General features: G+C 39.6%; 2 protein-coding genes and 1 long non-coding RNA gene across 8 annotated transcripts in view; 2 read left to right on the top strand and 1 right to left on the bottom strand.

Annotated features, from left to right (window-relative positions):
- Positions 1 to 221: 221 nt before the first annotated feature.
- LOC101289522 (lysophosphatidylcholine acyltransferase 2B-like) lies at positions 222 to 3806 on the top strand. Its single transcript, XM_049714441.1, is given in 4 exon segments — positions 222 to 1513; positions 1655 to 2536; positions 2538 to 2824; positions 2827 to 3806. Coding segments are annotated over 3 exon segments (1512 nt in total). The 5' UTR covers positions 222 to 1513; positions 1655 to 2189; the 3' UTR covers positions 3705 to 3806.
- On the bottom strand, positions 3626 to 13383 carry LOC125965329 (uncharacterized). Of its 2 annotated transcripts, none has more exons than XR_007479081.1 (3): positions 13265 to 13383; positions 12630 to 12674; positions 3626 to 3732 (listed from the first exon to the last, which is right to left on the bottom strand). It is a non-coding gene; the product is annotated as an uncharacterized LOC125965329 (long non-coding RNA). The 2 variants fall into 2 exon arrangements; XR_007479082.1 differs by lacking the exon at positions 3626 to 3732 and adding an exon at positions 11489 to 11511.
- Positions 13384 to 13397: 14 nt separating this feature from the next.
- Positions 13398 to 21575, top strand: part of BTBD8 (BTB domain containing 8) — a 108151-nt gene continuing 99973 nt past the window's right edge. Inside the window, exons 1-2 of one of the 5 annotated variants that reach the window (XM_049714038.1) lie at positions 13398 to 13754; positions 17381 to 17575. In XM_049714038.1, coding sequence (XP_049569995.1) covers positions 13606 to 13754; positions 17381 to 17575 — 344 coding nt within the window. In that variant the 5' untranslated portion in view covers positions 13398 to 13605. The remainder of the gene's footprint in view (positions 13755 to 17380; positions 17576 to 21575) is intronic. The other 4 variants (XM_049714034.1, XM_033432672.2, XM_049714024.1 and 1 more) reach the window with 4 other exon arrangements.

Raw genomic sequence — 21575 nt, 5'->3', positions numbered from 1 at the left:
GAAATTCTATTATCAAATCTCTTGGATTTATAGTATATTTATTAGTTTGAAGGCAGATATGACAAGATGAATGTGCATCTTAAAATAGGCCATAAATACTACTTACACTGGGAAGAGTAACAAAAGAGGATATGAAGATTCTATATATACATATATATTTATTAAACATTGTAGGGAAGCAGATCCATTAAATTACTTGCCTTAATTCTTCAGCTAAATTGGTGAGAGATTTAGAAAAAAGATCAAAATGTGCTTTTGCCCCATTTAATGCAACAAGGATTGAATACTGTACTTCCTATGTGCACTAGAATCTAAGCTCCACAGGGCAGAGATTTTTGCTTTATTAACTGACATATATCCAGCATCTAGAATAAGAGCCTGACTCATTGTGGGAACTCAAATATTTGCTAAATGAATAAATAATATATTTGATACACTGCTAGGCACTGTGCGGGAAATATGAAAGGAAGATGGCATGGTAATGTTGATCTTTCCCTTAAGAACCATATACAGAATGCAGTTAAATCAAACAAGCGTTCAAAAGTATTAATGAGCCTTACAGATAAGAGTGGGAAGGGAACTCCCCGGCAGTCCAGTGGTTAGGACTCAGCCCTTTCACTGCTGGGCCCAGGTTCAATCCCTGGTCAGGGAACTAAGATCCCACAAGCCGCACGGCGTGGCCAAAAAAAAAAAAAAAAAAAAAAAAAAATGGCAGGAAGAATTACAGAATAGAGGATGAGACCAACTCAAGGGATTACTACTCATTCTCTTCGGTTGCTCTCATCTGGCACGGGAGACAACCTGTAACACTGCCAAATCATGGCTCCTTAAAGACTACAACTGTGTTCCCAAATAAAACTAAGCTGGTGAAAGGAATGTTTCCCTCACTAAGCCTAGTTCTGATAGTGACAGAAGAAAGTGGAATGTCCCTAAGAATTCTCATCATTGTATCCTAGCAACGTGTATTTACCAATAAAAGCCCAGTTTTCTATGTACATTGTACTTGTGCCTCATAACATCTCAAGGTAGGGAGTACTTGTGCCTTATAACATCGCAAGGTAGGGAGTATCACCACTTTACAGATGTGAAAATGAGATTGGCCAGTGCCCACAGTACGAGGGTTGGAACCAGGATCTGACCTAGATCCATCTGGTTGTAAAGCCCATAATCTTTCCACTTAGATCACATTCTGTTTAACCGGCTTTGGTATCCACACTGCTCTTTCTGTTTTATGGGTAACCTGTTGTGTTCCAATAATTAGAAACATCTTTCAGAAACTTAAAATTTGACTTTTAATTCTGGAGGAATTTAAATTAGCAAACAGGAATATTTGATACAGCAAATGCTACAAGGTTTAGCAGAGAGCCTCATTCACACCAACTTGAATTATGCTTCCCTCTTGATCGTTTTCAAAGGGCAGCAACAAAGGAAGGAACAAGACTTTATTGACCGTGTGTGGTGACACAATGAAGTAATCCTGACTTATTTTAATGAAAACGTGTTTCTGACAAAGGTGATTTTAAGGTTTCTCGTTGTTGTTACTTATGTCTGTTTGGAATGCTGACCAGTTCATCTGGACTAATATTAACAGTACGCATCAAAACGTGCCACGGGTAATCCTGGCCTATGATAATGGATGTATTCTAATTTTCAGTGGATGTAGAAGAGTACTTGTAACAGATATAAAGGCTCAAGGTTGCCATCAGTTAGACCTCTTAGCATAAAGAGATCCATTTGTAGGAAGAGTAAATGAATTTGACTTACCAACTGCCAAAGCATCTCACTGTAAGTAAACTTGACTGGTAATGGCATTTAAATTAAAAAATTGTGACTAATAAATATTCATCTATTTAATTCATCCTTAGTAGGTATATAAATATGCTTAATGTAAATTTCAGAAATTATGTGAAAATAATTTATTAAGCATATATGTCAAAAGGAGGCCATTTACAAAAAGCAAAAAAGATTGTGCTGTTGATATGATTCTAATTCTCCTGTTACATCATTTACCATTTTTGATTTTTCTTACTTTAAAGGTAATATATCATTGTCTATTAACCCACAGTTGCCTCAAAGAGTTCTAATTGTGCGAACGGAAAGAGCACTTAAATATGGGGCAGGGGTATACTCCGGGGGCCGCCCCCAGATCCAAGCTACAGGCGTCCTGAGACTAAGGAACAGTGGGCTTCATGGCACAGCCCACCTCGGACTCCGAGGCTGCGGTGTTGGAATCCACCCTCAGCCAAGACACAAGCAAGTCCCTGTACCCACCGGCCGTGGACAACCCCTTCACGCAGCAGACGCACATCAGCGCGTGGCGCTGGGCCTACATCGTCCTCATGGGGGCTGTGCTGGTGCCGGTGCGCGTGTCCTACATCGCCGTCCTCTTCATCTTCCTCTGGCCGGTGGCTGCGCTTTCCACCATAGGTCGTCGTGCTCGACCAACCAAGCCCGCCAGAAGTTGGAGAAGAAGGCTGGTGCAGCCAACTCTCAAGTTCTTGTTTCAGGTGACTTTTTTTCAGCAGGGTTCCTGGTTAAAGTGACGAGGCCCGCATCTTCGTTGCAGCACCGCACTCCAGTTTCTTTGACGCAGTCGCCTGTGTCGTAGCAGGGTTCCCCTCGGTGGTCTCTGCGAGTCAAAATGTGCGTATCCCGGTGGCTGGGAAATTCTTACTGTCAACGCAGCCGGTGCTTGTGACCTGAGATGACCCCAATTCGAGGAAGAATACCCGGGAGGAAATCCTGAGGCCAGTGACATCTGATAGGAAGTGGCCACAGATCCTGATTTTCCTGGAAGGAGTGTGTACCAACCGCAGCTGTCTGGTCACTTTAAACTAGGGGCCTTCTCTCCAGGTGTTCCTGTGCAGCCAGTGCTGCTCAAGTAGCCAAACACCCTGGACACCGTGACCTGGACCTGGCAGGGGTTTACAGGCTTCCAGACCTGTATATTGACCCTGAGTCAACTCTTCACCAGGGTAGAAGTTGAGTTTATGCCCGTTTATATCCCAAATGACCGAGAAAAAAAAGACCCCGTCCTTTCTGCCAATACAGTGAGGATCATCATGGCCAATGCTCTTGGGGTGCCTGTGACAGATCACACTTATGAAGATTGCAGACTGATGATTTCTGCAGGTAACCTTCGACTACCCATGGAAGGCGGTTTGGTTGAATTTACAAAAATTAGCCAGAAATTAAAGTTAGATTGGGATAATATTCATCAGTGTTTGGATGAATGTGCTACAATTGCGGCTGCCTCAAAAGGAGGGAAGATAGGAATTACAGAGTTGGCGAACTATTTGAAACTCCCAATTTCAGAGCCCTTGAGACAACTTTTTGCCCTCTTTGACAGGAATAATGATGGCAGCATAGACTTCAGAGAGTATGTGATAGGTCTGACTGTTCTATGCAATCCTGCCGACACTGAAAAGATTCTGCACATGTCATTTAAGCTTTTTGATCTTGATAGTGATGGTTTCATAACCGAACAGGAGTTAGCTGCTATACTTCGGGCAGCTTTTGGAGTGCCAAATCTTGATGTTTCCAGACTCTTTCGATAGATAGCTGGACAGAACTCAGAGTACATTTCATACAGGACCTTTAAGAACTTTGCCCTGAAGCATCCAGGATATGCCAAGTTATTTAGTTCATACTTAGACCTCCAGGCAGCCTATATATATTCATTACCACAGCAAGTACAGGTTTGATGGTTGTATTCAGATGTTAAAGGCAGCCCTGAAAATGGTGAAAGTTAACATCCAGGTTGAAATAAAAATTATCCTTTGAGGAAAGACACAATAGTTTTTACTCTAAGTGGCCTGGGCACTTAATTATGATATTTAAAATGTGCTTAAGGAATATATATTTCAATTTGATTTTATAGTACCTAATTTTCTTCTTCAGGTAGTATGTTTGTTTCAATGTGGCCTAAAAGTAGAAAAATATCTGCTTATAACTTTGTTCACCCAGCATGGTTCTAGTTAATGCCTTTATTCTGCTTAAAGTAAGAAAAAAATAAGTGAAATAAAGGGCCTTCTTTTTGCTAAATTAAGGTCAGAGAAATATTACAGCCCACCACCTCTCCCTCATTTTTACAGAGAAAATACCTCATTAAGAGCTCTACTGGGGCTTCCCTGGTGGTGCAGTGGTTGAGAGTCCGCCTGCCGATGCAGGGGACACGGGTTCGTGCCCCGGTCCGGGAAGATCCCACATACCGCGGAGCGGCTGGGCCCGTGAACCATGGCCACTGAGCCTGCGCGTCCGGAGCCTGTGCTCCGCAACAGGAGAAGCCACAACAGTGAGAGGCCCGCGTACCGCAAAAACAAAAAAAGAGCTCTACTAGCAATAAATAAATACTTTGTTACCATTATTCTTCCCTCCAAAAAGGATCTGCTGCATAAATGCTTCCTTGCTCTTTCTCAAAGTAGCCCAAATGTTCTTATTGTACAAGACAAAATAAAAATAAACATCAGGAAGATATAGTATTGGGAATACCATTGAAACACTTATATATGGCATAGCTGCCCTTTATTTATTTATTTTTAAGGTATAAAAGTGATTATTTAGAATGGGAAATCATGAGAAAAGAAAGCTAATATAATAAACATAGGTTATAAATACAGGAATTCTGATAAATTCTGTTATGTATGACCCTCACCAAAAAGGAAAAGTTTGTGTTTATAGTCGAATGTTTTGCATTACTGAGAACATTTCTTTTGTTCTGACTAGGCACCCATGAAACTTCTGCTTACTGTTGTGTACCTCCTTCACTATCCATGTACTTCCAGCATCATTTGCTGTAAGACATCTTCACATAGTGATGTGACCTTGAGCCCTACCCCTTCATGTCACCTTGTAGGATGAATCAGTGAAGTATTCCTAGAAGCCATTCCTACAACAGGACAGGGAGCAACAACTTATCTAGATGTGGAAGTGATTTTGAACCAATAACTATGCCTTGCTAACCCAAACTACTGTATCCCCAACTCAGCTTCATTGTGGCTGAATCCTCAAAACGCCTACAGCCACTCAATGCCACCAGATATGAGGGGATATATGACTAAGGGGGAAGAGTCTTGATCACTTGTAGTCAAAATCTCTTACTTATGCAGACCTTACAAAAACATACCCAAGTAGACACATTCCTAGGGACCCTACTAGACCTTTGCAAGGGCTTGTACAAGTGGGGCCCCTAAGCTTAAGGGTCATTAGTTAGCTTCCTGGTATTTTGAAAGAGTAGAAAGGAAGAAGAGATAAGAGTGGGAGAAAGGTGAGCAGATGGAAAAACTTAAGGAAAGGGAAAGAAAAAAAATCATATTATTTTGAAATAATTTCCATGCAGTTCTGATCTGAAAAAAGGAGATGGATAAGTGATATTTCATAATCCCCATTGTTTTAGTCCATTCAGGCTACTATAACAAAACTACCATACATTGGGTGGCTTAAACAACCAAAACTTATTTCTCACAGTTCTGGAGGCTGCAAGGTCAATGCACTGGCAGATACAGTGTCTGGTGAGACCCTGCTTCCTAATTCATAGATGTCTTCTCACTGTGGGCTTACCTTGCAGAAGGGGCAGAGGGAGTTCTCTGGGGTCTCTATGTATTTATATTTTTTTTACTTTTTATTTTTGGCTGCTCAGTGCTGCTTGTGGAATCTTAGTTCCCCAACCAGGGATCGAACCTGCACCCTTAGCAGTGAAAGCACAGAGTCCTAACCACTGGACCACTAGGGAATTCCCTGGGGTCTAATTTATAAGGGCACTAATCCCTTTTATGAGGACTCCACCCTTGAGACCTGGTCATCTCCTAAAGGCCCCACCTCCAAATACCATTACATTGGGGATTAGGTTTCCACATATGAATTTTGGGAGGACACAAATAATTCATTCTGTAACAACCCCCCAGCTTGATAGTTCCATGATAATAATGCATGCATATGTAATTCAAATACAATGATTTTTTAAAGGTAATGGAAATTATTCATTTAAATAAGAGATTTTCACTTAAAAATAGTTACCAAGATGTATCTTTACTCAAACAAGGGTACTATTACTCAAATATTCACTGAAGTTTGAAATTATCTCTAATTAGATAGTGAGCTATACAAAATGTCAGGGTCATTACTTCATTATATTCTACCTTTTAACTTCAAAATGTTAAACACTGCTTTATTTAAACCCTCTTTAATATATAACACTTTTTAATTGAAGTATAGTTGATGTACAATATTATATAAGTTACAAGTGTACAATATAGTGATTCACAATTTTTAAAGGTTATACTCCATTTATAGTTATTATAAAATATTGGCTATGTTCCCTGTGTTGTACAGTATATCCTTGTAGCTTATTTTATACATAATAGTGTACCTCTTAATCCCCTACCCCTAACTGCAACCCCCTTCCCTCTCCCCTATGGTAACCATTAGTTCTCTATCTGTAACAGGTAACACTTAAACTTTTTATTGTAAAGTGCTTACAGTTAAAAACTATACCAAACAAATCTGTAGCTAATAATAATTATTACATATTGTATATTATGAATATAATCTGTTTTAAGATAAACACTGTTGCAACTAACTCAGCTCAAGACATTAAAACTTTTCCAGCCACCCTATAAGTTCCTCTATGCCCCCAATCATAATTACAACCTCTTTCTTCCTCCCAAATTTAAACTGCTTTCCTGACTTTTATAGTTTCACTTCTTGTATTTCTTTACATTTTTGTTATCTAAATATGCATACTTTGACACTGTGATGGTTCCTTGTATATGTTGTGAAATAATAGAAAATGTATATTGGCCTTTGCCCCAGCTCCTGGCACAGAGTTCCTAAAACCCTTGTAATTTTCTAAGTGATAAGAGTATTAGGATCATCCTTAGTTCTAATATTTGGTCTTTGATCCCCGTTCCTAAGTTTCTAAACCCCTTGGGATTTCCTGGGTGATAGGAGCATCTTTTGTTCTAATGAGATGACTCTTGGTGGGCTCCTGGATTGGGGCTGGTCACCAGAAATCAACTCATGATTAGAAGCTTGGAATCTTCACCCTTCCATTCTCTAGAGGGTTAGAGGGGCTGGAAATAGAGTTAATGATCAGTCAGGCTTATAGGATGAAGCCTCCATAAAAATCTTCAAACTATGGATTTTGGAGAGCTTCTGGGTTGGTGAACACATGGAGGTTCTGGGAGAGTGGCACACCTGGAGAGGGCATGGAAACTCCATGCCCCTTCCTACATATTGGGTTGGCCAAAAAGTACCTTTGGTTTTTAAGTAAAAATAAAAGACACATTTTTCATTTTTACCAAGAACTTTATTGAACAACATATTCAACCTTCTGCCAGTTTTCTGGCCACTTCATAATTCCATCTTCCCAAAACTTTTTATCTTTTTGAGCAAAGAACTGTTCCAGGTGCCTTTTACAGTCTTCCAGGGAATTGAAATTTTTTCCATTAAGAGAACTTTGTAAAGACCGAAATAAATGGAAATCTGAAGGTGCAATGTCTGGTGAATACGGCAGATGGATCGGAACTTCCCAGCCAAGCTGTAACAGTTTTTGCCTGATCATCAGAGAAACATGCGGTCTTGGTTATCCTGATGGATTATGCATTTTCTGTTGACTAATTCTGGATGTTTTTGTCGAGTGCTGCTTTCAGTTGGTCTAACTGGGAGCAGTACTCGTTGGAATTAATTGTTTGGTTTTCCAGAAGAAGCTCATAATAGAGGACTCCCTTTCATATACACATCACCTTCTTTGGATGAAGACCAGTCTTTAGTGTGGTTGGTGGTGGTTCATTTCGCTTGCCCCACGATCTCTTCCTTTCCACATTATTGTACAGTATCCACTTTTCATCGCCCGTCACAATTTGTTTTAAAAACGGAATGTTTTTGTTATGTTTCAGTACAGAATCACATGTGGAAATATGGTCAAGAAGGGTTTATTCGCTTAACTTATGTGGAAACCAAACATCAAAGCGATTCACATAACCAAGGTGGTGCAAATGATCCTCAGTGCTTGATTTGGATATTTTGAGTATGTTGGCTACCTCCTGCGTGGTATAACGATTGTTCTCAATTAATGTCTCGATTTGATCACTATCAACTTCAACTGGTCTATCTGACCATGGAGCATCATCCAGCGAGAAATCTCCAGCACGAAACTTCGCAAACCACTTTTTTTAAAATTAATTAATTAATTTATTTATTTTTGGCTGCGTTGGTTCTTCATTGCTGTGTGTAGGCTTTCTCTAGTTGTGTCAAGCGGGAGCTACTCTTCATTGCAGTGAGTGGGCTTCTCATTGCAGTAGCTTCTCTTGTTTCGGAGCACGGGCTCTAGGCACGTGAGCTTCAGTAGTTGTGGCATGGGGGCTCAGCAGTTGTGGCTCATGGATTCTAGAGCGCAGGCTCAGTAGTTGCGGTGCACCGGGTTAGCTGCTCCGCGGCATGTGGGATCCTCCCAGACCAGGGCTCATACCCGTGTCCCCTGCATTGGCCGGTGGATTCTTAACCACTGTGCCACCAGGGAAGTCCCCACAAACCACTTTTGATGTGTTCAGTCAGTCACAGCACCTTCTCCATATACTGCACAAATTTTTTGTGTGTTTCAGTTGCATTTTTACCTTTCTTGAAATAATAAAGCATAATATGCTGAAAATGTTGCTTTTTTTCTTCTATCTTCAATATTAAAATGGCTACACAAAAATTCACCAATTTTGATAGGTCTTTTTTTAAATGCACGCTGATATGACAGCTGTCACATACAATCTAACAAAATTGTTTCAAATGATAAAGACAACTAAGTGCTACTAGAGCCATCTTACAGGAAAAGATGAACAAACCTTTTGGCCCACCCAATACTTTTCCTCTCTCGACTGGATGTTTACTTGTATCATTTATCGTATCCTTTTATAATAAACAGGCAAACAGTAAGTCAGTCAGTTCCCCTGAGTTCTGTGAGCTGCTCTAGCAAATTAATTGAACCCAAGGATAGGACTGCGGGAACCTTATATTTCTAGATGATTGGTTAGAACCATAGTAACAACCTGGCGTTGCAATTGGCAACCGAAGGAGGAGCAGTCTTGTGGGACTGAGCCTTAAATCTGTTGGATCGGATGCTGTCTCCACATAGATAGTGTCAGAATTGAGTTAAATTGCCTGACATCCATCTGGTGTCACAGAATTGCTAGGTGTGTGTAAACCCCCCCCTCACATTTGGTGTCAGAAATACTGTGAGTGTGACAGTGGTGTGAGAGTAAAGGAGATACACAAGAGGAGAAGAGTATTTTCTAAACTTATGCCAACTTGGCTAGGGCATGGTACCCAGATATTTGGTCAGTCATTATTCTAGATGTGAAGGTATTTTTTAGATGAGATTAACATTTAAATGAGTAGACTTTGAGTAAAGCAGATTACCTTCCATAATATGAGTGGGCCTTTGAAAAAAGGATAATTTAAATAAGAGAATTAAGCATTTATCCTGCCTTTGCAGTGTGAAGTGTATTTCTGGATATCCAGTATTTCTCATTGATGAGGGAAAATTCTTCTTTACAGAAGATTTCCAGCAAATTTCTAGCAAATAAATGTAGAAAGAATGATAGAATTATAAAATCATTTTGTAATCCCTAGTTAATTGATTAAAGTAAGAGTCATCAACAGACAAAACTATCAGATGAAAATTAATGATACATTTTAACAACATTAAAATGGGGATAACCAAAGATTATGTGCCTTCTGACAGGATTCAAAATGAATTACTGCTTGTGGGAGGCAGAATAATGCCTGCTCCCCCTGCCCTGCTCCCCCTGCCCCCAAAGATGTCTATTTCCTAATTCCAGAATCTGTGAATATGTTAGGTTACATGGCAGGGGAATTAAGGTTGCAGATGGAATTAAGGTTGTTAATTAGCTGACCTTAAAAAAAAGGAGATTATCCTGGATTATCCACTTGGTCCCCAGTAATCACAACAGTCCTTAAAAGAGGGAAGAAGGAAGGAGAAGAAGAGTTCAGAATGATGCAATGTGAGGAGGATTCAACCTGTTAACTTTGAAGTTGGAGAAGCGGAGACGAGAACTGAGGAATATGGGCAGCCTTGAGAAGCTGGAAAAGGCAAGGAAGCTCTCCCCTCAAGCCTTCAGAAGGGGATGCAGCCCGGCCCAAAGAGGAATTTTAGCCCAGTGAGATCTATGTGGGACTTCCAACCTACAGAATTGAAAGTTAAAAAAAGTGTGCTTTTTTTAAACCACTAAGTTTGTGGTAATTTGTTAAAGCAGCAATAGAAAACTAATATACCACTTATAAAAGTTTTTTTTTCACTGGGCTTCCCTGGTGGCGCAGTGGTTGAGAGTCCGCCTCCCGATGCAGGGGACACAGGTTCGTGCCCCGGTCCGGGAAGATCCCACATGCCGCGGAGTGGCTGGGCCCGTGAGCCATGGCCGCTGAGCCTGCGCGTCTGGAGCCTGTGCTCCGCAACGGGAGAGGCCACAACAGTGAGAGGCCCGCGTACCACAAAAAAAAAAAAAAAAGAAAGGTTTTTTGCTAAAAAATTGAAACTGAATATAATCAAGCCTCTAAAAACAGCTTCCATTTACAGAAAATATATGGGATAGATGAGCACAGTGCGTGATGCTACAAAGAGGCAAATTTAAAATGTGGCATACTCTACAGCTCAAATTGCTCAGGCTTCTGCCACAATGTCAGTGTCATGAGGGAAAATACAGGAGATTAGAAGAAACTCAGGAGATGTAAGAACCAAATGTAACCTTGTATCTTGTTTGAAAACCGATTCAAACAAACCAACTGTAAAACATATTTTTTAGGACAGTTGGTAAAATTTTACAATGGGCTACATAGGAAATGGAATTATTGTCGATTTATAAGGAATACCATTAATGGTTTTGTAATGTTATGTAAGAAAATGTACAGTTTTTAGTGATGCAAACTGAAGTATATAGGAGAAAATGAAATGGTGTCTGGGGCTCTACTTTTAAAATTTTTAGAAGGAAGGGAAGAAAGAAAGAAAGAAAGGAAGGAAGGAAGGAAGGGAGGGAGGGAAAGGAAGAAAGAAAGAAAGAAAGGAGGGAGGGAGGGAGGAAGGGAGGAAGGAAAGAAGCAAGGAAGGAGGAGAGAAGGAAGGAATAAAGAAAGGAAGAAAAGATGAGGAAGGAAAGAAAAACTGATACAACATAATGCCCAAATCTTGATAATTGTTGAATTTTGGTAATGGGTATATCAGGGTTCACTGTAGCTCTCTCTTTGTTTCTTTGTATGTTTGAAATGCTTCATTTGAAAACATTTTTAAAGAAAGAAAAAATACATCTAAGAGAATCACTTTTTTTCATGAAATTGTAGTACTTAGATGAGTTTTTTGCCTTCCAAGGCAATTTTACCTAAACTTATATTTCACACATAAGGATCACAGTTAAGGCCAACCCTAAATAAAATTATGGATTTAGCAGTGTTTACCTTCAGAGCTCCTGTTGCTAGCTTCCCAGGACTTTCTAGTGTTCCTGATCATAAAGCCTTTGAGGAAAAAATTTTTGATAATTTCACTCACATTAAGGTGTAAATGATTACCGATATAAATTAATTAAAATAGAAATAATGTTTTAAGTAAAAAATCTCTAATGGTGGAATGTGAAGCATCATTAAAACTCTTTTTTTTTCTCTTTTTTTTGCGGTACTTGGGCCTCTCACTGTTGTGGCCTCTCCCGCTGTGGAGCACAGGCTCCGGACACGCAGGCCCAGCGGCCATGGCTCACGGGCCCAGCCGCTCCGCGGCATGTGGGATCCTCCCAGACCGGGGCACGAACCTGCGTCCCCTGCATCGGCAGGCGGACTCTCAACCACTGCGCCACCAGGGAAGCCCTAAAACTATTTTTTTGTTTTGTTTTTTAACAGGGTACTTTTTCTTCAATTACTTCACAAAGCTGCCTAAGCTGCCTAAGGTAGTTTAAGAGAATTAAATTTACATGGACTAACCACTTCACACCAAAGGGCCCACATCATTAAAAGGTGAGGAACCCAGCAGATGTGACCTCACACCAGAGGGCCCACATCACAAAGGGGATGGGAACCAGGCAGGAGTGACCTCACACCAGAGGGCCCACAAAAAAAAAAAAAATTTACATGGACCAGAAACCATCTGTCATCCATTCCCAACCAGAGAGTAGCCTAATTTTTGCTTCATCAGCTGATAAAGGGGCATGGTAGAAGTATTACAGGACTTTGGAGGGAAAGAATCTTGTACTGAACTGTCTGGGTTTTAATACCTAGACCACCACTTACTGGCTGTGTGACCTTGACCAAGTTATCTAGCCTCTCATGCCTCAACTTCCTCATCTGTAATTGGGCTCATAGCAGTACCAGCCTAAATGGTGGTTGTGAGGATTGAGTTAATACACAGAAAGCAGGTAGAGCAATTTTCCCACCTAAAAAACACTCAATAAATATTAACTATCATATTATCTTTGACACTCCTCTTTTCTATAGGAATGATTAAAAATCAGTTATCCAGTATATTCATAATTAAGGTATCTGAACAATTGAGAAGGTCATTATTTGGAGAAATGGCTACTACTTGGCCAATCTTCTGGTACAATATCCATATATTTTCCAAGCAATTAGTATGTACTTGTTACCTTGTGCAGAGCTTCTGAATGATGCAGAAGGATTGAATCTTCTTCCTTTGGAAGAAGTAATCAAATAAAAAAACAAAAGACTTTTTAAGTAATTTCGCTCCAGCTCTTTTCTCCACACCAAAATTTCAAAATTCTATAGCTCATCAATCCACCCAATTCCTTGGTCAATTAAAGGCTCTACCCCTACAACATTACTTCCTTTCTTCCACCTCATAACTTTTATAGCTTTATATGCAAAGTGGGGGAATATAACTGACATTTCTCTGCTTAAGTCCAAGAGCAGTTACATGAGCCACTCCCTGGATTAGAAGGGGAAGGAGTCTTCTAGACATTATACCATACCCTTTGCAGGGGGCTCTGGAGTGTTGTAACTCCTGCTGATTTTACGAAGTTCTTCCCGCGCCCCTCACACCCCCAATTTTTCTTGCCCAAAGCAGTAAGTGAAGGAGTGTGACGCGCCGCAGTAAAGGTCTAGTGAACTTGTCTTTCCTGGGAAAAAAAGCGCTGACACCCCAGGAAGACAAAGTGCTGAAAGGCTGCACTGGTTGATTTGAACTCAGTTCTTGATAAAACATTTATTTAAATGACTGGTTAGCACCAACTGGAAAGCAGGGGGATAGGGATAAAGCGCAGACCTGGTTAGCAGCGCGGACCTCGTTAGCTCCGCAAAACAGTTGGCTCCCTGGGCAGTGCTGCGCGGAGCGCCTGCCGGCGGGGTTAAAACACAGCTACTACGCCTGCGCACACCCTCCCGGGTCACGTGCCGGCGCTGTTCGGGTCTCCGAGATTCTCCGTGACTGAGGTTCGGCAGCCATAAGGGACCGTCAACAAAGAGACGAGAGGCGTCAGCATTTTCCTTTAGGGGGCGGATTCGGGTAGGAGCAGAGCTTTCGGTATGAAACGCCCGTTTCTTCCAGAGGCGGGGAAGTGAGACCCTGTACTGGGCCTGCGGGGCGCCGCCGTACCTTTGTGGAACATGGCCCGCCGTGGGGAGGATAGCGTGGCCCCCGTGGTACTTCTGGAGTCCCCTGGAGTTTCCAGTAAGGGCTTGCAAAGGAAGGGGCCCAGTGAGCGGCGCCGGCTGAAGGCGATGGTGTCGGAGCAGCTCAGCCAGGATCTGCTCAGGTAGGAGGAGGCGGGAACTCAGGCTGCTTCAGTTCTTAAGGCGCCCACCTCCGTACCAGAAACTGTGGCTCCTCGGTTTCTCCATCCCTCCCTGCTTTGTCCGCCTCACCTCAGGCCACTGCAGGACGCTCACTGGTCTCCTCACTACAAAGAGGATTCTTTCGCCCTTATAACCAATCCAGAGCACCTCGGAGACCACGTACCAGATTAAAGAAGAAAACCAAAATTACCGTCATAGTTCTGTGCAGCACCAGTTTATGCCAAAATACTCTAACACGGGTAGGCTTAAGTCTTGAAAGACTCGCTAATGTCGGGGTGGATACAGGTTTCGTGGTCCTGAAACTTACACAACTTTTTATAAGCTCAAACAATTCTAAGAAAAATGATACAATTAGATATATATATTTTTATATTTATTTTTTATATTTATTTTATATATATATTTTTATATATTTTTTTAATTTTTTGAGTATCTATTTAGAATGAGTAAAAATGGATCAGATTACTGGAGCGCTGGAGGTCTCTTTTGAGCGCTCTTTAAACGATTTAGCACAAATGCTTTCGTAGAAATACTTCCTGATCACAACCTGGCTTCCCCTCTCCTCCTAGAATACTCTACAGCCCGCAGCAACTCCCAGCAATTCCCAGTTCCCATGAGGACTCTAGCAAATGGAGAGTTGTTGTGAAGCTTAACTCAGGCTATAGTGAATCCAGGAACGTCATCTCAGTTAATAAAGAAAATGAAGCTTAGAAATATTCCCTAGCTAGTTACCATTTCCACCAAAACATTGATTCTTGAACTTTAGTGTGCATCAGAATCACCTGGAGAGCTTAGATTTACTGAGACCCAGACCTTAATTCTGATATAGTTGGTCTGGGATGGGGCGTGAGATTTTTGCATTTCTAGCAAGGTCCCAGGTGATGCTGCTGGCCTGGGTCACACTTTGAGAACTATTGAACTAGTGTAAACATAATTACTATTAATAACAGTTGTGCAGCACTCTACATTTAAAAAGTGCTTACTGTTGCCCACACTTAAGGTTCCACCATTTATAAACTGAACTTTATAAAGCAAAAAAATTTCCTTTTAATTTGGGCCTGTCTATGAGAGATTCTGCCTTGTCTCCACCACTGGGGGAATTGATGTACAACATTAAAAAAAAATGAGAGTGAAGTTGTTCTGTTTCTAGGATGAATCTCTAAGGATGTGGTACTCCTCTTCAGTGGCTCTATTCTTCTGGCTGTATTGTGAGCCTTGAAGTGTCATGAATTTAAAGAAGATAATACATCTAATTTATATAAAGAAAATGAGGTCATAAGTATAGTAGGTGAACAATTTATCCTCATCCTAGCAGCAATGAAAGGATAGGATCCTGAAGTCTCAAGTTCCTGTTACAAGCAAAAGTGTTTTTGTGTGTGTGTTTTTTTTTTAAACAACTAAAAAATCTCATATACTCACCCAGCCATACTCTTCTACAAACTCCTTGAGGGCAGATACTATGCTTTAGTCCCATTTATGTCCCCAGTGCTTCGTACATGGTACATGCTCAGTAAATTTTTAGTGAGAATTGGGTTTAATCAGTAGTCTAAAATGCTTTAGATAGGTGAATACAGTAGGTGACAGAGAAATAAGATGGAAAGAAGCTGGGCCTTGACACCACTGAGCCTTTGCTCCAGCCTATCCTTCCTCTAGAGTTTATTATGAGATGAGCCAATAAAACCCTCCTTAATGTTTAAGCAGGTCTGAGTCAGATATTGTTACTTGTAACAGATAACAAGATATGCTTATAACTGATACAGGTAGTTTTATAAAATAAAAAGCACTGTATTTTCACATTAACATTTTTTAAAACATTAACTTTTTTTTTATTTGACGAATACTCATGAGCATCTATTATGAACAAGGCAGATTCCCTAGTGACAGTTGTATGGCTACCAGCTGCAATGCTTGTTTATTCACTTGGGGAGAAGTGGGGGATGGGTAGAAGGTGGGTGGGAAGGAGGAATAAATGGTGTATTTGTATTTGTACAATTTGAGTTTTTATTAATGTTTGGGAGACCAATACATTCTTGTATAACTTTAACAATCGCTTATGAAATAACTTATTGATTAAAATATTGACTAAAATGCATCTATTTGCTCATTGTTTCCAAGGTTCTGAAAGCTTTGTGCTCTGAAGCATTTGTTTTGTTTAGGGTAAAATACAGCCAAATCCAAAAAAGCAGATATTGAGCTCTTGCTGTCTAATGAAGGTACAGTTTTTGCCTTTGGAGAGTTCATTGTCTGAATATAATATATTTTAGTTATATTAAAATAATATAATTTTATTATTATAAAAATAATAATGATACAGTGACAAGTGCTGTGATAGAGGTATGTACGGAGGGATCAGAGGAAGGAGCCAGTAACTGGATCTTGGGGGAGTGAGTGTCAGTGGCAACATTCTAAGCTTTCACTGTAATGGATATCTTTATCCATACTTGGACCTCCTGTAGTGTACTAGTGTGATTGCTAGTTATATCCTGCAATACAGAAGTCCTCTGAGAATATATAACTTGCTGATGATAATGTTATACTATATGAAGTACTATTTAACATTTACAGAGCAGAAATATATAGTTACCACACAGAAAAAACATTGTGACAGTTTCTATTATGATGCTGATTTCTGTTCTTCTATCACCTTACATGTGAGCTTTACCATAACTATGTCCTAACATTAGTAAAGGGATTTGAATGGGCTTTCCTTGAGTCCATCGTTTTAATAATAGATTAGAGCATAGTTCTATATTTTGTGGGGTGGGCAATGGAAAAGGGCTTAAATGTCACATTCTTGATAGCCAAGCCTGCATTTCAGACTTGGTATTTAACAGTAGTCAAAGTACAGCGTACCAGTTTCTAGACTGGATTGTCTGTTATTGCGTGTGGTTTGCTGGTGGTGTTGACTGTTTACTTTTTTTGCTTCAGTTTTAGTAAGATTTTAAAAAATTGATTCAATAGTCAACAATCACATTACTTTGTGTTCTCTTTCCAAAATAAATCTAAAGTACATACATTATAAAGGAAAATCAACATAAGTAGCAGAAGATAAATTTTATTGGTAGAAGGAATTAAAAGGAAAAGATATTTTTTGAAAAAATAGTCTTACTCTTTTAGTGTAATTACCTTTGTTTTCATTATAAATTTTAGAAAATTGCCTTCTAAACCAATATTAGACAATGTTCTTTGGATGAACTGAGAATAAACTCATTTTCGTACTAACTTAATTTTGTTATCTCTGTGTTTTTAGTTTATGTGTTTTTTTTTAAATTTTTTTCGGTACGCGGGCCTCTCACTGTTGTGGCCTCTCCCGTTGCGGAGCACAGGCTCTGGACGCGCAGGCTCAGCGGCCATGGCTCACGGGCCCAGCCGCTCCGCGGCATGTGGGATCTTCCTGGATCGGGGCACGAACCCGTGTTCCCTGCATCGGGAGGCGGACTCTCAACCACTGCGCCACCAGGGAAGCCCTATGTGTTATTTTTAAAGCTTATTTTATAAAAATGGGCATATTATATATTAACTGTGTATAATTAATTAGTTTAATTAATTAACTAATTAAACTATGGTTCCTTTTTATTCCTTATAGGCTTCTAAGAGAAGAAGTCCATACAGATGTTACTTTCTCAATAGGCTGTACTTTGTTCAAAGCACACAAAGCAGTCCTTTTAGCAAGGGTTCCTGATTTCTATTTTCATACTGTTGGACATACAAATAACTTAACAAATCATGAACCTGTTGCTGTGGAGAATTTTGAAGCTTCAGAATTTAGAATATTTTTACAGTAAGTGCTTTCTTCATCTTTTTTTCTAGTATGTAATTGCCTATTTTTTAAACATATGTGTGTGTTTTTATTTCATGTATTTTCATATCTATTTTATAACCTTCTAACTTAAATTCCATATTATCTTAGTAATTAGTGTTAGTAGAGGCTAAGTATTAGTATTAGAGTCTTTGAGGCTTAGTATTAGGAGAGGCTAATTTCTGCTTGAGATTGATCCTGAGAGAGGAGAAATATATCTGCTTTAGAGAACTGTCTATTCACATCCTTTGTCCATTTTTCAATTGGATTATTTGTCTTTATATCATTGAGTTATAGGAGATCTTTATGGATTCTGGATATTAGGCTCTTATCAGATATATGATCTGCAAACACTTTCTCCCAATCAGTGGGTTGTCTTCACATTCTTGATGGTGTCATTTATAACACAAAAGTTTTAGATTTTTTAATGTAGCCTAGTTTATCTAATTTTCTTTTGTCACTTGTACTCCTGCTATTGTAGATAAGAAACCATTGCCTATTCTAGGGTCACAAAGAGTTATTCTTATACTTTCTTCTATGAATATTTTGGGTTTATGCTTTTAACTCTTACATTTAGGTCTGTGATCCATTTTGAGTTAGTTTTTGTGTGTAATGTAAGGAAGGGGACCAACTTTATTCTTTTGTGTGTGAATATCTAGTTGTCCCAGTACTATTTTTGGAGAGACTATTCTTTCTCCATTGGATTTTCTGTACAGCCTTGTTGAAAATCAGTTGTCCATTGCTATGGACTGAATCGTTTCCCTTGAAAATTCGTATGTTGAAGCTCTACTCCCTAATGTGATGGTATTTGGAGATTGTGCCTTTGGGAAGTAAATTAGCTTTAGATGGGACCTCATGATAGGAATAGTGCCCTTATAAGAAGAGACACCAGAGAGCTCGTTCTCTCTCTTTCTCTGCCATGTGAGGGTACAGTGAGAAGGTGACTGACTGCAAGCCACGAAGAGAGTTCTCACCAGAACCCCACCATGGTGACATCTGATCTTGACGTCCAGCCTCCAGAACTGTAAGAAATAAAATTCTGTTGTTTAAGCCACCAGTCTATGATTTTTGTTGTGGCAGCCCAAGCAGACTAATACACACATAAACGTTAGGGTTTATTTCCGGTCTCTAAATTCTTTTCCATTGGTCTGTATGTCTGTCCTTAATGCCAGTGCCAATTATCATTTTAACTTTTATGAGAAATCAGAGTTGGATTTTTGTGTTTTTATGTCCTGAATCCTAGGTATTTTTTAGATGCTAGTCTTTTAGTTATTTGCTGACATACTATTTGCCTATAATCAAAATCATGTTGACTTTAATGTTGAAAATTCTTTTTGGATAATTAAACTTAAGTATATGTGTGTGATTTGGTGTATTTTTCTTCATTTCATGCTCTGACAGTTGCTTGAATGATCTGTTTTTATTATTTCAGAGTTTCTTATATGAAGCTCCAATAAGCATAAACAGAAAAATGGGTATCCTTGGCTTCCTCTGTTTGTAAGAACAGTATGACATACTATAATTTAAACAAATACTTTAAGTGCAATTTAGAAAATCATTATCATTTTCCAGTATAGTTCATAATAGGTTCATCACTGAGTTCCAGCCATAATTTTAAAATACACACTTTTGTTTTTCTAGTAGGTGGTATAGTGGCTTTGTTGTAGAGTAGGCTCTGTGGTCAAGCCAGGTCTACCATTTCTAACTGAGTGAACTTGGACTGATCACTTACATTAGTTTCCTCACCTGAAAAATGGACATAATACCTACCTCATAGCGTTGTTGTGAGGGTTAAATTAGATGCTTGTGAAGCACTTAGCTCAGTGACCTGAGATATAGTAAGCACTGAATACATTGTAAGTATTATTCATAGTAGTAGCCCTTTGATATTACACATTTCTCCAGCTATTGAGTGTATGTTTAGAAAAAGATGCTTGGGAAAAGTCAAATTTTTATATATTAGAGAAAGAGAAATTACATTAATGTTATCCTTTATTTGTTGTCTTTAAAAGGGTTAGAAAAAAAGATTGAATGAGAGACAGTATGGTAGAGTGGAGAAAGCACTGGACTTGGCAACAAGACAGAGATATGCCTTCTGGCTGTGCATTACCTTGTTTTATGATTTCTTTGAGCCTTAATTTTCTCATATTTAGAACAAGGACGTTGGAGTAAATGGCTTTGTGCTTCCTAGCACTTCACAATCCTCTGTTTTAAGCACTTAATCACATTGTTTTGTGTTAGGTTAGTGAAATATGTCTGTGGTTATGTAAGCTCCTTGAGATTAGATCATCTCATCGATGTGAGCATTCCCAGTGGTATCTCATCAGTGTCTTGCATATAGAAAGTGCTTGTGATGTACCTCCCCCTTTTTTAAAAGGCAGATTGTATTGAAATTTTCTGTGTTAATATAAAGCATAAGGAGAGGATTATAATGTGGAGTATTGAGATAACATTTTTTAGTAAAAATTCTGATAACAGATTTTTAAATTTTTATAGTATGAAATGCAGTCCTTATAAGTATCTTCAACACACATCCTTCTCTTTAAATAACCAATAAAGATTTTGAAGTATACTGTCATATTGCTACTTATTGTAGGGTCCTTTGCTATGCACTTAAGTTAGCATAGTAAGTACAGTCTTCGAAGAAATTTTTTATGTACCGTGTCTTCAGATATGGCTCAAATGATTGGCACTGGAAAGTAGTTCCTGCTTTATGACCTCATGATTAAAATTCAATAAAAATCTTTGATTTCCTAAGACTTACCACATTATAGTTGTGTGTGCATGTTTGTGTGTGTGTGCGTGCACTGTGTGTGTAAAGGAAGGAAAAAAGGGAAGACCTTTAAATTTTCAATTTAACATCAATAACTGGGAAATGCTAGTATAAAATGTCAATCAAGTAAACACATAGAACAGCAGCACAGTGTAAAAGATTCCGTTTCCCCTACAGCTTTCTCAGGTGGTGGCTATTTTCTCTCCCACATCCCTTACACTAGTAGGGCTGAAGTGGGTGGAATAGGTGTCTTGTAATATTAACTATATATATATGTAACTTGGCATCTGGGGCCTCACTAACTGGGGAGAGACTGCCCCTTCCAGAGTTAGCTAATTCCCTGAGCATGACTTTGATATGCAAACCAAGTAATCCTGAAGCCATTCCTACACCCACCTCTTCTGTCTGTTTCTTATACTCTAGAAGGCAACACTCTCCTTCCCTAATCATCCCAGAGCCAGGTACCAGACAACTAAAGACCATCCTTATAGCCCAGAGCCCCTCTCCCCCAAATTACTCAAACTATTTAATCCTAAACTTGGTCAGCTGCTTACCTTGCCTCACCCATTCCTTCCCACAAAAACCACTTTTGCCTATGCTTTGCCCTCCCTGTTATGTCTCTAATAGATGCTGTTGCTTCCCCATGTGGCCCTATCTGGCATGGTATTCCCCATTCCTCTTGTGAACTGTAAGTTGTAAACTATCTATTCACTGGTAATCATCTCCTGATCAGTTGGCCTCACCATACCTGAATAAACCTAAATTCCCAGGTACCTTTTTTTTTGTTGCCACGTGGCTTGCAGGATCTTAGTACCAGGGATTGAACCTAGGCCACAGCAGTGAAAGCCCAGAATCCTAACCAGTAGGCCACCAGGGAACTCCCCCCAGGTACATTTTAAAACACTTGTGAACTTCATTACTGCCTCTAGACCTTTCTCCCTCCCTTCTTCCTAAACCCCCTGTCTTTGAATCTCATCTTACCAATCTGTACCACTGGTCAGTCATCCATAGACCCCTCCAGGTCAGTCCTCTTCATTCTTCAAAGAAATTGACTATTGTCAGTTTCTCTAATAACTTAATTCTTGGTGATTGCACTTGCCATACCCATTAGCAGTCACTTTCCACTCTCTCCTCCCCCCACTTCCTGGCAACCAATAATCTACTTTCTATCATGGTTTTGCCTATTCTGGGCGTTTCATGTAAATGGAT

Source organism: Orcinus orca, chromosome 1 (genome assembly GCF_937001465.1).
Source record: "Orcinus orca chromosome 1, mOrcOrc1.1, whole genome shotgun sequence".
In the NCBI taxonomy this organism is placed as follows: Eukaryota; Metazoa; Chordata; class Mammalia; order Artiodactyla; family Delphinidae; genus Orcinus; species Orcinus orca.
Note: the sequence above shows the minus strand (reverse complement) of the source record. Positions and strands in the feature narration are given on the sequence as shown.